The following is a 16,190-nucleotide window of genomic DNA, read 5'->3' on the forward strand; positions in this document are numbered from 1 at the left end:
ACTGAACTAGAACTGAACTAGAACTGAACTAGAACTGAACTAGAACTGAACTAGAACTGAACTAGAACTGAACTAGAACTGAACTAGAACTGAGCTAGAACTGAAATATAACTGAAATAGAACTGAACTAGAATTGAACTAGAAACAATTGGCAAACACTTTTCGTGATTAGATTAAATTTTCAATATATAGAAAATTTCAACTTTAATTTTTAAATAAATCTAAATTTCACTAACTCATAATTTTTCAATTTTCAACCAATACCAGAAGTAGTTAGCCTTCATGGTATAAACATTATTATGAAGCGTTCTCTAAAATACATCTATAACTTGCTACAACTATAAATAACACATTTACGTTTCATGTTGCAGCAATATATTTTTTTACCATAAGCAACTTCAACAGTAAATGCATCATTTTACACAATTGCCACCAACACTCGCAGACACACTCTCACATGAGCAACTAACTCATTTTTATCCTTTCGAAAATGTTCAGGCATGACTGAATACTGTTGATGCCTGGCATTTCATGCCATCACGTAATGCTGGATAATCCTCTTATTCTATGATTACTACGTCTTCTTTTCATTCCAATACATGCAAGCAAATACATTCACATACTACGTATTCTGTTGAGCTATTAAACTTAAGCAGGAGATTCATTTCGTTTGCAAACAACATCAATAATAACAAATACGAAAACAACATCAGCTCCAGCAAATGATCATAAAACGTCAAGTGTTTATGGCCTTCTGGAAGGAAAGAAAAGGAACAACAGCAACAACATTTTACAACACATCTAAAGGCAACAAACAACAACAACAAAAATAAAAAACTAAAAATATTTATATGTTGCACTTAAAATATCAAAAAATGTACGAAAAAAATTCGCCAAGTTTTACAACAATTGCTATTGTGTTTTTACCCAGCAATTCTGGGTGACTTTTTCGAAATGTTATCTTCTTCGGTTAAAAAATCGTTTTGTGGAATGAAGTTGTCATAAAAATCTCACTATAGAGATTAAACTGATAGATAAAGTACTGATTATAGAATGATGATTACTCCAGACAAATGAATTTCGATGACCACCGTGAAGGTTTTTTTCAACCACTCACCGCCATCCCAATGTGCTACATATACGCCGGTACCAATTTACGTATATGGTCCTGACAGACTTGAGGTACAGTTAGCACGTTTTTACTCCTAGGTTACAATTTACCAAGATAAGGGTATTTCATTGAGGAAACATTAGCGGGGGGATTACAAACATGAAGTCGAAGTGCTTCACGTTTACGTCTGCCTTGACGGCCTATTCCACGGTGGTATTTTTCAACCACTGGGTGAGTAAAAAGTAACAGCTCACCACTGCCCCATTATGTATCTTACACGGCAATTGCAATTTACGTATATGGATATCTGGTTCAGTATATATTCACTTTGCTCAAGTACTCAAGCTATCTAGTCTCTTGCCATAGTAGCCCTGTTTACGAAGAACAGGTGTCATGAGCAAGCTCAGTCTAACCTCGACAAAGGAAAAATCTTATATATCGCTCAACCATTATCAGCTGAAATCCAACATTTTATTAATCCACAATTATGCTCGATAATTTGTACAGTTTCTAGAATCTAGAAACGATAACAGAAATTTATTAATCTGTAAAGCAAGCACTTCTTTCCTGCTTAGATTTAAGCCACAACCAACTGCAATCAAGTGACTAGCCAGAATATAAAAATGCGGGCAACTTTCTACCCTACCCCACATGTGCTCTGGTTAGACCGCTTCTCAAATCAACATCATTATAGTTCAGGCAGACTACATGTACTCTTTACCTCCGGAATTGCAATACACCAAGATGTGGGTCTTACCCCGGGGGGATTAAAGACAGTTGAATACACACTATTCAGAGTAGACTACAGCTCAGATTAAAATCTGTACAATAGGCCAAATAAAGCAGACAATGGACTTAAATATCGTCCAGACTCCTATATTTTACTACTTAATAGCATTGACTATAGACTAGCATATAGTATAGACCAAACTATAGACCATACTAAGTCCTAGATTCTAGTCTGACCTATAGACTTTATATTAGTTTACACTATAGTCTAGCCTTTCGACTAGACTATAGTACAGCATATAACTTGGACAAAATACAGTTCACACTATTGACAACACTATAGCCCTTACTATAGACTAGATAATAGTTCATTCTATAGAGTCTAGACTCTAGATTATAGACTTGATAACAGTTCAGACGATAATTTAAACTGTAAACTAGACTTGAGTTTGTACTAGAGACTATATGTAGTACAAACTATAGTTCAAACTATAAACTACCTAATAGTCCAGTGTTTAGTCTCTACTATAGTCCAGCCTTCAGATTATACTATAGTACAGCCAGAAGACTAGACCGTTTCGACTATTGTTCAGACTATAGACAAGACTATAACACATACTATAGTCCATACTATATATAAAAGTCTATTATAAAGTGGACATAGACCAAATTATCTACTAGACCATATTCTAGACAATAGTCCTGACTATATACCACACAACAGTCCTGACTATAGACTACACTATAACCCAGACTATAGTTCAGAATAAACTATAGTCCAGACTATAGGCCAAATTATGGTCTAAATTATAGTCTGAAATATAGACTTAATTTTAGTCAACACTCTACTAAAAGCTATACTATCATAAAGTCTATTAGTCCAGACTATAGACCAGATTATAGTTAGTCCTATTGACTGACTATCTAAAATTAGTCTTAATATTTTCAAAAGAAGATTACAATATTTGCTGGGTATATATTAATGTCTACATGTATGGGTAATATACATTGTAAAATGGCATAAATATTTTATATGAAAAGGAAATTTTTAAAGATCTGTTTATGACTTAAACAGAAATCTAAAAAATACCAATCTCTAGAAGTTTATTTATTTATTTTGTCTTTTGCAATATGAAAAAAGCATTTATGTTGAAATATTTACTAGTTATTTGTTAAACTACCCAAAAAAAACTTACATTGAAAAGTAATGAGTTAAAATGCTAATAAAACCTATTTTCACTACTTCTTCTATATCATTTTAACTAATTAATTTATCACGGTGATGTCATTGGAGGCAAGTATTCTACGCTCTTTTACAAATAGGGAGTTAAAGAAGTATATGTTGCTTACAAATAAGTTCAGAGTAAAATAAAATCATTACTCGTGTACTTTAAAGTAATGCCGACGTCAAGTAAATTGTCATTGAAAAGTAAGTGGTTATGGAAGTACAACCCATTACCGAGTTTTTACTGGGTATGTATAAGTAGATATATTTTTAAAGGTATAAATATAGAAAATTTAGAAATGAAATTTAAAAAAAAAACAAGTGAATATTTATACCCTACACCACTTTAGGGTATATTGGGTTTGTGCTGATCCCAGCAAAATATTTTCAGATTTTGGTAATGAGTATTGTATTTCATACATTACTTGGTGAATGGAATTTGTAGTCAATTGTCTATAGCGTATGACTAATAAGGAATAAGTTAGTGTTTCTAAACGTGGAAGTTTTTTCAAGAAATGTTGATTTGTGTAAAAACCATTCCAGATAGAATGATAAAAATATTTTTTAATTGGGCATTGAGTAAGAAATAGCAAAAGTCGAGTAAGCAGATTTGTAACTAGATATTTTGTGGTCATCGTCGAACAAAAATAAATATTAATAATAAGTCTCCAATATTACTTGCCTACTTACCGGGTATGTCCGTACGTCCGTCTGGCATGCTGTCCTTGTAATCCTTGTGCGCAAGGTACAAGCCGCAATTTTCAAGATAATTGGATGAAATTTGGTACACACGATTCTTTTGATGAAGCCTATTGAAATGGTTAAAATCGGGTCTTTGGGCTTATAATGAATTTAAATGATGTCAGCAAAAGTCGATTATTGTAATGATCGGGCTTCATTTGACCTCATAGAAAAGCCCCTTCAGAAAATGACTTGAAGGTCAAAATTCACTTACAAACACTTTTAAATTATACATAAATAACTTTGATGTGGACTTAACTTCCCCTACCAACATTTATAAGGATAGGGTCATATTTTCCCCTACTCCCCTTTAAGTCCTCTTGTAAAAAAATCTCTTTTTTTGCAAAAAAAAAAAGTAAAAATACTCTGAAAACTAATCAAATGCTTTATTTTTTTTAAATAATCCCCATTTTTAACATACTGACTAGTGAAGGGTATCATATGGTCGGCTATACCCGACTATACATTCATACTTCTTTTTTCTTATTTCCGAGAATATTTTGATTACATTTTTAATAAGAGAATAATTTTACTCTTTTTCGACAAAAAGTTGATTGAATATAAAGTATCATCCTTTAAATTTTATTTAATATTTATTTAAAAATTTCACAAAATTTATTATTTTTACATTTATATTTAATCACAGCCATTGCGTTGTTGTTGTTATTTTAAACAACTATTGTCAATTTAAAATTATAAACCGCATTATAATTTGATTTGTAAAAACACAAAACAAATTTACATTTTAATACTATTTGATCAGTAATAATATATGTACATGCATATGTATGTGTGTGTACGTATGTAAGCTAAAAATTTGCATAACATACTATGAATGTATAAAAATAAATAGAATATAAAAAATAGTACATTTTATTATACGTATTTATTACATTAAATTGATATTTTTCCATCAATAAAACCAATTTTATAAAACTTGTTTAAAATCGTTATGATTAGATTTTTCTGTTTAAACATCAAAAGGTCAATATGGAAATAATTTAATTAAATTAAATTTAACAAAAAAATGTTGAAAACATTTAACAGGAAATATTTTTCTTACTAGGCTTAAGCCAAACAAAAATAATTTTTTTTAATTTTCTTTAAATAGAAAATTTATTCCATAATTTAGTCTTACAGTTGCACCCTAATAAACTGTACAATAAGATCATAAAAAATGTCATCAAACTGTCAACACCTTGTATTACATCATAACCATGATGATCATGATGAGGGGATTGCCATTAAACAGGTATAAAAAACAGTTTTGACAGTCCTCATGAAATTGGACACATTTAAGAGGATCTTAAATATCAAACACAATGACAATAGGTAGAATAATCAATTAACTTAGTATCTCTGTCATGAACAAGATGAAGTTGTCATACAGTTGTCAACTCAGCATGTCTCAACAGCTTTTTGACAGGTTTGTATGACAAAAAAAGGCAAAGAAAATAATAATAATTATTTCTAATATTTTGAAACTGTTGAAGAACACTTTTAAATGTTCATACATACAAATGTACATTTAGAAGAGTTTCCTTTTTTTTAAGCGACCATTCATTGTTTTAATGACCAATCTACGCAGTGCTTCTGTTAAAGACCTAAATAAGTGCTATTGATTAAGAATTATAAGTTATGACATCTCAGAAGAGAGATCTGATTAAAGTAGCGAAGACGTTGTACCTTTTATAAGAAGAAAAACCAAAAAAAATGTGATAAATTTACGGACTTTGAAATGGGCCTGCTTAGTTATTAGCACCTGTTTTTTATTTGGGGAAAAATACACACATTATTTTGGTATATTTAGTCAATTGCATACCTTGTGTCATGTTTTTTTCTTGGGGAGTTTTTTATAAAGATTTATTATTAGTTAGTTTTTGTTTTGTTTTCTTGTTATTTGTCTTGTAGTTGTCATGTTGCCTGTTTCTCTTTTTGCGAACATTTCAATTCCAAGAAAATATAAAGTTTTTCTTGCCGCATAAAGTCAGTTAATTTGGCAATTTATTTTGTATGTTAAATGACTTGTTATTTAAACGAATTCCGTACTTAGTATATATTGTAAACGTGATTGTGGTTTGCTATTGAAAAGTGTGACATTTTTATACATATACAATCAGTAGCGAATTAAATGAGAAAATCTTTTATCTGTCAGGAAAGTGCACATATCCTTCGCTTCGAACTAGAACCGAACTAAAACTGAACAAAAACTGAAGTGGAACTGAAGCAGAACCGAACTAGAACTTAACTAGAACTGAACTAGAACTGAACTAGAACTGAACTAGAACTGAACTAGAACTGAACTAGAACTGAACTAGAACTGAACTAGAACTGAACTAGAACTGAACTAGAACTGAACTAGAACTGAACTAGAACTGAACTAGAACTGAACTAGAACTGAACCAGAACTGAACTAGAACTGAACTAGAACTGAACTAGAACTGAACTAGAACTGAACTAGAACTGAACTAGAACTGAACTAGAACTCAACTAGAACTGAACTAGAACTCAACTAGAACTCAACTAGAACTGAACTAGAACTGAACTAGAACTGAACTAGAACTGAACTAGAACTGTACTAGAACTGAACTAGAACTGAACTAGAACTGAACTAGGACTGAACTAGAACTGTACTAGAACTGAACTAGAACTGAACTAGAACTGAAACCTGATTGAAACAGAACTGAATTAGAAGTGATGTAGAACTGAACTCGAACTGAAATAGAAGTGATGTAGAACTGAACTAGAAGTTTTATAACCTAATAAATTAAAGCTTTACTAATTTTAATTTAACGCTTTATTGTTATATTTTTTTTATTTTACACCAAAATACTTTTCATGCAGACACTTAAAAATTCCACACAAATTTGATATTCAGTTAAGCAAACAATTGCATTGCATAATTATGTGTAGAAAAATCATTTAAATGATATAAATTATGAACTTTGATGTAGAAACTAAAATACCGTAAAATCATGGTAAAATTAAAAAAACTAATAAGATTAGCACCATATTTCATGTCGGCCGTCAAACTTAAATCTTTAATTCTTTTTTTCTTTAAATTTTCTCTAAATTTTATTATAACTCAAAAAACATGTATCATTATCACTGCAGGCTGTGTTTTTTTCAACTATCCTCGAATTTACAACTTTCCACTTGAGTGCATTTCAGAATAATGACACATCATGCAATCTATTAAATATACAATTTGAAATCTTTTATGTTTCTTTTTCCTATTTCGTACAAGGAAATATTTGGTTCCTTTAGAAAATGAATAGTATCTTAGAGAACGTTTTTATAGCATTAAAATCAACGGCAATAAAACTGGCAAATAGTTGAAGAAATCACAAACACATACATTTTTTGCTTATTTGTTGAGTTTTTATGATTTTAGCAGAGTATGCGTCTAGGAAACACACCCAATCGGTTATAAAATAGAAATTAGATAGAAAATTTAAAACAAAAATAGTATATTTAAGTAAATTTTTATGACAACTTAAAAAGTATGGTCAGCAAGATTTTCCATGTCAGTGTATATGTACATTATCCTTTTATGTCTGGCTTTTTTATTTTTAATGGTGATTAAGGTGAGAAATTTAGAATTTAATTTTAAGAAAACTAGTTTTTTTTGGGTCGATTTTTAACAATGAAAAAAAGTTTAAGAATTGTATATTTTTATATAATTTTATGCAAATGTTCTAAAACCACCATTTGTTTTTTGAAACCCAATTTTGGAAGCAGTTCTAAAACTAGAACTGAGCTAGAAATGAACAAGAAATTAATTTTAACTGAACTAGAACTGAATTAGAACTGAATAAGAACTAAATTAGAACTGAACAAGAACTGAACTAGAACTAAACTAGAACTGAACTAGATCTAACCTAGAACTGAACTGGAACTAGAACTGAACTAGAACTAAACTAGAACTGAACTAGAACTGAACTAGAACTGAACTAGAACTGAACTAGAACTGAACTAGAACTGAACTAGAACTGAACTAGAACTGAACTAGAACTGAACTAGAACTGAACTAGAACTGAACTAGAACTGAACTGAACTAGAACTGAACTAGAACTGAACTAGAACTGAACTAGAACTGAACTAGAACTGAACTAGAACTGAACTAGAACTAAACTAGAACTGAACTAGAAGTAAACTAGAAGTGAACTAGAACTGAACTAGAACTGAACTAGAACTAAACTAGAACTGAACTAGAAGTAAACTAGAAGTGAACTAGAACTGAACTAGAACTGAACTAGAACTAAACTAGAACTGAACTAGAACTAAACTAGAACTGTACTAGAACTGAACTGAACTAGAACTGAATTGAACTAGAACTGAATTGAACTAGAACTGAACTAGAACTGAACTAGAACTGAACTAAAACTGAACTAAAACTGAACTAAAACTGAACTAGAACTGAACTAGAACTGAACTAAAACTGAACTAGAACTGAACTAGAACTGAACTAAAACTGAACTAGAACTGAACTAGTACTAGAACTAGAACTGAACTAGAACTAAACTAGAACTGAACTAGTACTAGAACTAGAACTGAACTAGAACTGAACTAGAACTGAACTAGAACTGAACTAGAACTGAACTAGAACTGAACTAGAACTGAACTAGAACTGAACTAGAACTGAACTAGAACTGAACTAGAACTGAACTAGAACTGAACTAGAACTGAACTAGAACTGAACTAGAACTAGAACTAGAACTGAACTAAACCTGAACTAGAACCGAACTGGAAGTGAACTAGATAAGGTCTAAGTTATAACGGACTGATCTTTTGATAATTGTAGTTAAAGCGTTACCAGTTACTTATTATTTAAATTCATAACTTTACCAGCTGAATGCTTAAGTATTTCATAAAACACCAAAAGCCTTATTTACGACTTAAAATAAAACTTTTTTTTTTAAATTTTAGTTAATTTAAATATCCTAACAGAAAATCTTTCTTTGATCAAGAACAAAATCTCAATTCTATTTAAAAAGAATTTTAGCATTTAAAAAAAGAAAAAGACTTTTTACGACTGGCAGCAAAATTGCCAAATCTATGCATCATGTGCTAATATTAGCAAGAACAATGGATTTCATATTTAAGCAAAAAAATTCTGTATTTAGTAGAAAGTCATAAAATATTGGTAGTTTACACTTAAAGCAAAACTAAGAGAAAAAGAAAACAGAACCTCTATTATTAAAATTGTATTTTTTTTTATTACGATTTTTGTTCTTTTGTGGCAAATTACGTGTTCTAGAGCATTTTATATACGGAATATTATAGTTGGAGCAGGTAATTTTTGTTTAGCAAAATCCACACAACTAACTAACGATTTGGTTTAACATTTGAAATCCTTTCGGTAATAAAATTAAGAAATAAGCCAAAAATATATACAACAAATAAAAAAACTAAAAAATAACAATAAAAACTTGTTAAAATGGAAAAAGTCATAAAACAAAGTTTATTTTTACTACCGTTTGGAGTTCTACTTTATTTTCGCTTCATTATGTTGGCAGCAAAAAAAGAAAATAATGTGGAAAAAATATAGGAAAAAAAAAATAACAACAATTGTTAATTTTTTAACGAGAAAATCTGTTATGGACATTTTTTGATTTTTTTATATGTATTTTATTGTATATATAAATTGTTTTTAAGTCTGGCCAAAGCCGATTAACACTTGATGACAAAAAGTATTATAAAAATGTTGGTTTTTGTTAAAAATAAAAATGTATAGAAATCAACGCGACAAATATTTTGTAATTTTAGTTTTTATTTATACAGAGGAATTATTTAATAAAACTGTATTTAATAAACAAAAATATCTAACATAGTTTTGTTTCTAGTTTATTCCCAAATAATAAAAGAGAACATTCGTTACATTCGATTTAAAATTTTAAAATGTTTTCAGTTTTAGTTGTATTTTTAATAGATTTACTTTAAAAACTGTTTTAGCAAATAATTTTTATAACAAATCAAACTAATATATACTTTCTTTACTTTTACAAAATCAAAAATCTCGTCTACATTCCCAATAATACAGCTACCGAACAATTAAATCAACTTACACAAACCTATTATAATTATCAACGTTATGGCACCCTACCACCAGCATATTGGGCCTATCCATCCATACAATTGGGTCGAACGATTTGGACTGAATTACCAACACCCCATTTTGCTGCCATCATACCACCACATTCAGCACCAACACCCGAAGAACCTCTAACCCTAAGTCGAGCATCAACGAGTCCGTCCAAAATCAGTCGATCTGGTAGTAGTAGTATATGTGGTGAATCGATAACGGCTACCTCAACACCAACGCCGACAACAACAACAACACCATCCGCTGGAGTTATAGCCGCAGCAGCAGCAGCGGCAGCTGCCGCCGCAGCTACGTAGCAATACCAACAGGACTGTGATGTAAATAATACAACAGCAGCTGCTGTAGCAGCGGCGGCAGCTACAGCCGTTTTACATGTGTAAGTATTTATATCAAAATGTTTATCTTGATAATTTTATTTTATTTGTATTTTTCTTATAATTATTTACATAATTATTAAAATGTAAGTAGCTAGCTAGCACCTTTATAAATGAATTTGTTAATTATGTCTGGCGTTACCGGTATTTTAATAACTTATATTTTATTTATAATTATGTGAAATTTATACAAAACTATTTTTATTCAATTTGCCTTAATTGTTCATTTGAATTCTGTGGGGAAGGATGTTTGCATTAGAGACATAAAGCAGCTACGTCTCATTAGGTATTCAACATCAGTTGAAAGAGTTGTGAAAAAAGTTTGATGTCATAAATTTTGTGCACAATTTAACCTTGAATGCGTAAAAGCAGTAGCGTGTTATAGTTATATTTTTAAAGAGGGTTTATTAATTATTAACTTGTCATTAAGTGATAAAGATTTTTTCACAGAAATTTCCTCTTCTGAACTCGAACTGTACTAATTAAAACTGAACCAAAACAAAAACTGTACTAGAACTGAACAAGATCTGAACAAGATCTGAACTAGAACTGAACTAGAACTGAACTAGAACTGAACTAGAACTGAACTAGAACTGAACTAGAACTGAACTAGAACTGAACTAGAACTGAACTAGAACTGAACTAGAACTGAACTAGAACTGAACTAGAACTGAACTAGAACTGAACTAGAACTGAACTAGAACTGAACTAGAACTGAACTAGAACTGAACTAGAACTGAACTAGAACTGAACTAAAACTGAACCAGAACTGAACTAGAACTTAACTAGAAATGAAATAGAACTGAACTAGAACTGAACTAGAACGGAACTAGAACTAAACTAGAACTGAACTAAAACTGAACTAGAACTGAACTAGAACTGAACTAGAACTGAACTAGAACTGAACTAGAACTGAACTAGAACTGAACTAGAACTGAACTAGAACTGAACTAGAACTGAACTAGAACTGAACTAGAACTGAACTAGAACTGAACTAGAACTGAACTAGAACTGAACTAGAACTGAACTAGAACTGAACTAGAACTGAACTAGAACTGAACTAGAATTGAACTAGAACTGAACTAGAACAGAACTAGAACTGAACTAGAACGGAACTAGAACTAAACTAGAACTGAACTAGAACTGAACTAGAACTGAACTAAAACTGAACCAGAACTGAACTAGAACTAAACTAGAACTGAACTAAAACTGAACTAGAACTGAACTAGAACTGAACTAGAACAGAACTAGAACTGAACTAAAACTGAACTAGAACTGAACTAGAACTGAACTAGAACTGAACTAGAACTGAACTAGAACTGAACTAGAACTGAACTAGAACTGAACTAGAACTTAACTAGAACTGAACTTAAATTGAACTAAAAATTAACTAGAACTGAAATAATTCTGGCCAGAGTATCACTGGGAACCTCTTGTGCAAAATCCAAACAAAAGCTGCTATAAAGGGCCTTAGACCAAAAATCAATTGTCGAAGAACGTTCTATGATCGAACATTACAATTTTTCAAGTTTTTTTTGTTAAATACATATGTATAAGCCCTACATAGTTGACGTTTGGTTTACATTTAGTTCTTGCAACATATAATGTAGTTTTCTTGTTAAATTTTATATTTAAATAGCTTACAATTTTTTATATCTTCACATTTATTTATTTAAACCATAAAATTTATATTTGATTTCAAACTTGTTTTAATCACCTGTCCGACTGTTTTCTATATTGGTTGGTTGGTTGTTCTTCTCTTAAGTATTTCATGGATGGTACTTTTAGGTCTTCTGTTCGTTCTTTTTTTCCACTTCATCCTTTAACATTTTAAGTGCTTTTCTTATGTTTTTGTTGCTGTTCATGCGTCTTATAAGCTTAAGCTTTATTTTCATTTGTAATTTTATTTTTATTAGTCCAACTCAAACTCATTTCATTTCATTTACAATATTTGGCAGACGCACATTATATAGAAAGAAAACTTAGTGTACATTTGTAAGTATTGCCTTTAGTGGTGGTTCCTCAGGTGCATTGAATTTCAGTTTATGGCCCCAAAATGAATTTAATCGTTATGACCAACTATTATAATGGCTAAGAAACCAGCCCACATGCTTAAGATCCATAAATCCCTCAGAGAAGAGATAAGAAAAAGAATAAAATATTTATAGTTTGTTGCAAGTATTTGTGTGTAACGCATCCAGCCAATTGTTATAATTTTATATTGCAGTTTCAATTGCAATTAAATTTTCTTTAAAAAAAACGCACTAAATTGCGTTTGTTTGTTTAAAAACTTTTCAAGAGTTGTATAATTGTAAAAAACCAACTAACTATAGATACTAAAGTCGTTAAAAATCTAAACAAGCTGAACTTTTATTGCTGATTTTTTTAGAGATGCACAACATTTTAATGTAAAAAGTTGTAAAATTTAATCAAAAAATTAATATTTTTAATTAGACCTACTAACAAGCACTGAAATACTTTATATGATAAAAAGCCTGTAAAAGTTAAATTCTATTAAATTGAACAAACTATAACTAAACTATAACTAAACTAGAACTGAACCAGAATTGAACTAGAACTGAACTAGAACCGAACTAGAACTGAACTAGAACTGAACTAGAACTGAACTAGAACTGAACTAGAACTGAACTAGAACTGAACTAGAACTGAACTAGAACTGAACTAGACCTGAACTAGAACTGAACTAGAACTGAACTAGAACTGAACTAGAACTGAACTAGAACTGAACTAGAACTGAACTAGAACTGAACTAAAACTGCACCAAAACTGAACTAGAACTGAACTAGATCCGAAATAGAACTGAACTGGAAATGAAATAGAACTGAACTAGAATACACAAAATTCCATGAGTGGTTTAAGCTCTTAATGATATTCTATAAACAACTATTGGAGAAGTCTAATCCTAACTCTTAGAACGTAAATAAATTCATATTCACTCTAATCACTCATTCGATTCCTAAAATTTTAATTATTTACGTTAATAAAAACTTTTTATATGATTTTTATAGGTATGTCTGTCTCAGGTTTTTTCACCATAATAAACTAAATTCTCTTCATTATAAAAACATCTTGAATTTTTAACGCATCTTTCTGTTTATTACTTAAAAAAAAATATAAAAAAATAAAATTGCACATAATAATCTTAACTCGCATTATAATCATATTCGAATGAGCATTATCTTTAATATTTCATCATTTTTGAATACAAATAAACAACAACAAGGAAATTATATGATCATTAATATCACATACAATTTAAAAGAAGTTTTATGGATTAATGCTGATACTCTATTCTCTTATATAGTTTTCGTATCAATGTTGTGAAACAAACATCTATCAAGAGGGTAAAGTTTGTTAAATTGCGCTACTTCACAAAACAAAAAACAAAAGTTTTATTGTTCACCTAAGAAACATGATGATATTTACCATCATCAGTAATATAATGATGGTTAAAAGCAAAAAAAAAAACATAAAACTTAAGGGGGTTTCGAGAATAACCCTTTAAGGTGTGCACAAGAATGTTCATCTTGTGGAGTAGAGGGTAAACATTAAATGTTGGTTGAGGTTAATGAATGTTGAAGTGCTTTACGTGAACACCTGCCATGTTGGCCTATTTCACGGTGGTCTTTTTTAACCACTGGGTGTTCATCTTTGACCACCCCATTGTATATCTTACAAGCAGGTGGCAATTTACGAATGTGAATGGAATTTTCAGTCCTGTGTACGTACAGTTTGATCAAGAACTCGAGCTATCTAATCTGATGCCATAGTTGCCCCATTGGGAAATGAGTGGTGTCATAATCAAGCTCAATCTATCCCCGACAAAAGAAAAGGTAATCACTGCCCAGTAAAATATTTTAAAATTTTGGTAATGAGTATTTTATATAATGTAGTTATTTCATACATTACTTGGTAATGAGTTGTCGTTACAATTAATAAAAATTATTTTTTTGAACGGATTTGTAGTCAATTGTCTATAGCGTATGTCCAATAAGGATTTAGTTACGTGTTACTAACCGTAGTCAATTTTGGAAGTCTTTTCAAGAAATGTTGATATTTACATTAGTAAGGAAACCATTCCATACAAATAAGTAGTTATTCATCTAATATTACTTGTCTACTTACTCGGTAAGTAAGGGTTTTGCTCGTTGGCTAATGTTGATAGAATGGGCGGACCCAACATCAGGTTTGATGATACTATGTCCTCACAAACATTCCAATCTACTAAAGACTCAAAACAGTATCCTGGTCCTCTTAAAGTAGCCCAACAATACTACAGAGATGGCAAAGGGCACGTAATTGGTGGTTCGAATAATAACAGACAATCTGTATTAACAGATTATATCGTGCTCTAGCTCGGTTCAAGGTCAAATCATTTTAAGGAAAGCCCAGAATACACTTGATCATCACCAGTATTGTCCCTGCAGACTAGAAATATTGGTAACACCTCTTTTCCCCGGGATTGCAATCACATCAATCATACCGTTTTCTTGTAAGCGATCAGAATTTCAACCGATCTAGTAAAATGATATACTGATCATTTTAATCCCAACAAGTAAATTGCGACTTTTTCGTACAGCCAAGGATCTTTCTAGATTTCAGACTCTCACTTTGAACATTATAAAAACGAAATGCTTTTTAACACTCTCACCCACAATTGGTTAAATGCTGTTGAGCATTTCTCATTTTTACTCCCCTCCCAAACAATTGTTGTATAATAGCTGATTATGGTTTCGAACTCTTTGGTGTTTCTCGACCCTCTCACAACTAGTATGCAATAAAAAAAACAACAATTTCAGCAGAAAAGAAGAAAAACAAAAGCAATAAAAGTCAATATACAAAATAATAATCATAAATGTCTTGTCGTCATATATTTTCCATTCGGTTGTTGTTACTTCTTTCAACTCATTGTATTATGGAACGTGGAAACATGTCTTCTTTTCCCTACAGTCAAATTCTGTCAGTAAAACATCATCGTTTGTTTTTTGCATCTTCTGTTTTTTTCCATTTTTTTCTTCGAGTGATGGCCATTCAAATGGCATCATCTGTGGCAAATATATATTCATATATATAATCTCTTTTCGAAAACGTTATTGTTCATTATTTTTTCTTGTTTTTAAGAGACGTTTAATTTCTACTTTAAGTTTAAGTTTATTTATCACTTCCAGCTTTTTTTTTTTTTTTTGGTTTTTTGGCAGATTTTATTGAAGAATGATGGCCTTAGGTACAACATAATGTTAAGAATACATCAATGTTCGCTCATCTTGTTAAAATTGGCGCTTAGTTTTTTGCTTTTGGCTGAAAATGTGATTTCAATGTGACTCCTCGAGTTTTTGATTTATAGATTTTCAAGGAAAAGGAAATCAAAGTCAAAGTTAAAACAAAAATGTTTAAGAAACCGTTAATTATATAGGAAATTGGCAGTTATTTCATTATATTTCGTAGAACTAAAATCAACATTTAGTTGAATAATGCACAGTGGTTAAAAACCATTTCAATTGAAAAATTTAGCCATTATTTGCTCACTGTAAAATTCTATACTAATATCTCAAAGTTTCCAAAAATGCTTGTAAAATTTGATAGTCAAAGTACTTAGTTATACCCAATCAACCTGTTCGCTGAACTCCCTGTAGTAGATGCATTGTATTATGGAAGTAATATAAGAAAATAATAATAGATCTAAATATGCTGTTATAAAACCAGTATGTTGTTAATATAATAACTCAACCAAAACTAAACTAGAACTGAACTAGAAATGAACTAGAACTGAACTAAAACTGAACTAGAACTGAACTAGAACTGCACTAGAACTGAACTAGAACTGAACTATTACTGAACTAGAACTGAACTAGAACTGAACTAGAACTGAACTAGAACTGAACT

General features: G+C 30.6%; 1 protein-coding gene across 1 annotated transcript in view; it reads left to right on the plus strand.

The window, feature by feature from the left end:
• The window catches only part of LOC111675675 (protein doublesex), a gene marked incomplete in the record, with an annotated part of 192,383 nt that overhangs the window by 171,991 nt on the left and 4,202 nt on the right, over positions 1-16,190 (plus strand). The window contains 1 exon segment of the mRNA XM_046949629.1: positions 9,850-10,288. Within this exon segment, the coding sequence (XP_046805585.1) occupies positions 9,850-10,208 (359 nt within the window).

The sequence above is a fragment of the Lucilia cuprina genome, chromosome 4 (assembly GCF_022045245.1).
Source record: "Lucilia cuprina isolate Lc7/37 chromosome 4, ASM2204524v1, whole genome shotgun sequence".
In the NCBI taxonomy this organism is placed as follows: Eukaryota; Metazoa; Arthropoda; class Insecta; order Diptera; family Calliphoridae; genus Lucilia; species Lucilia cuprina.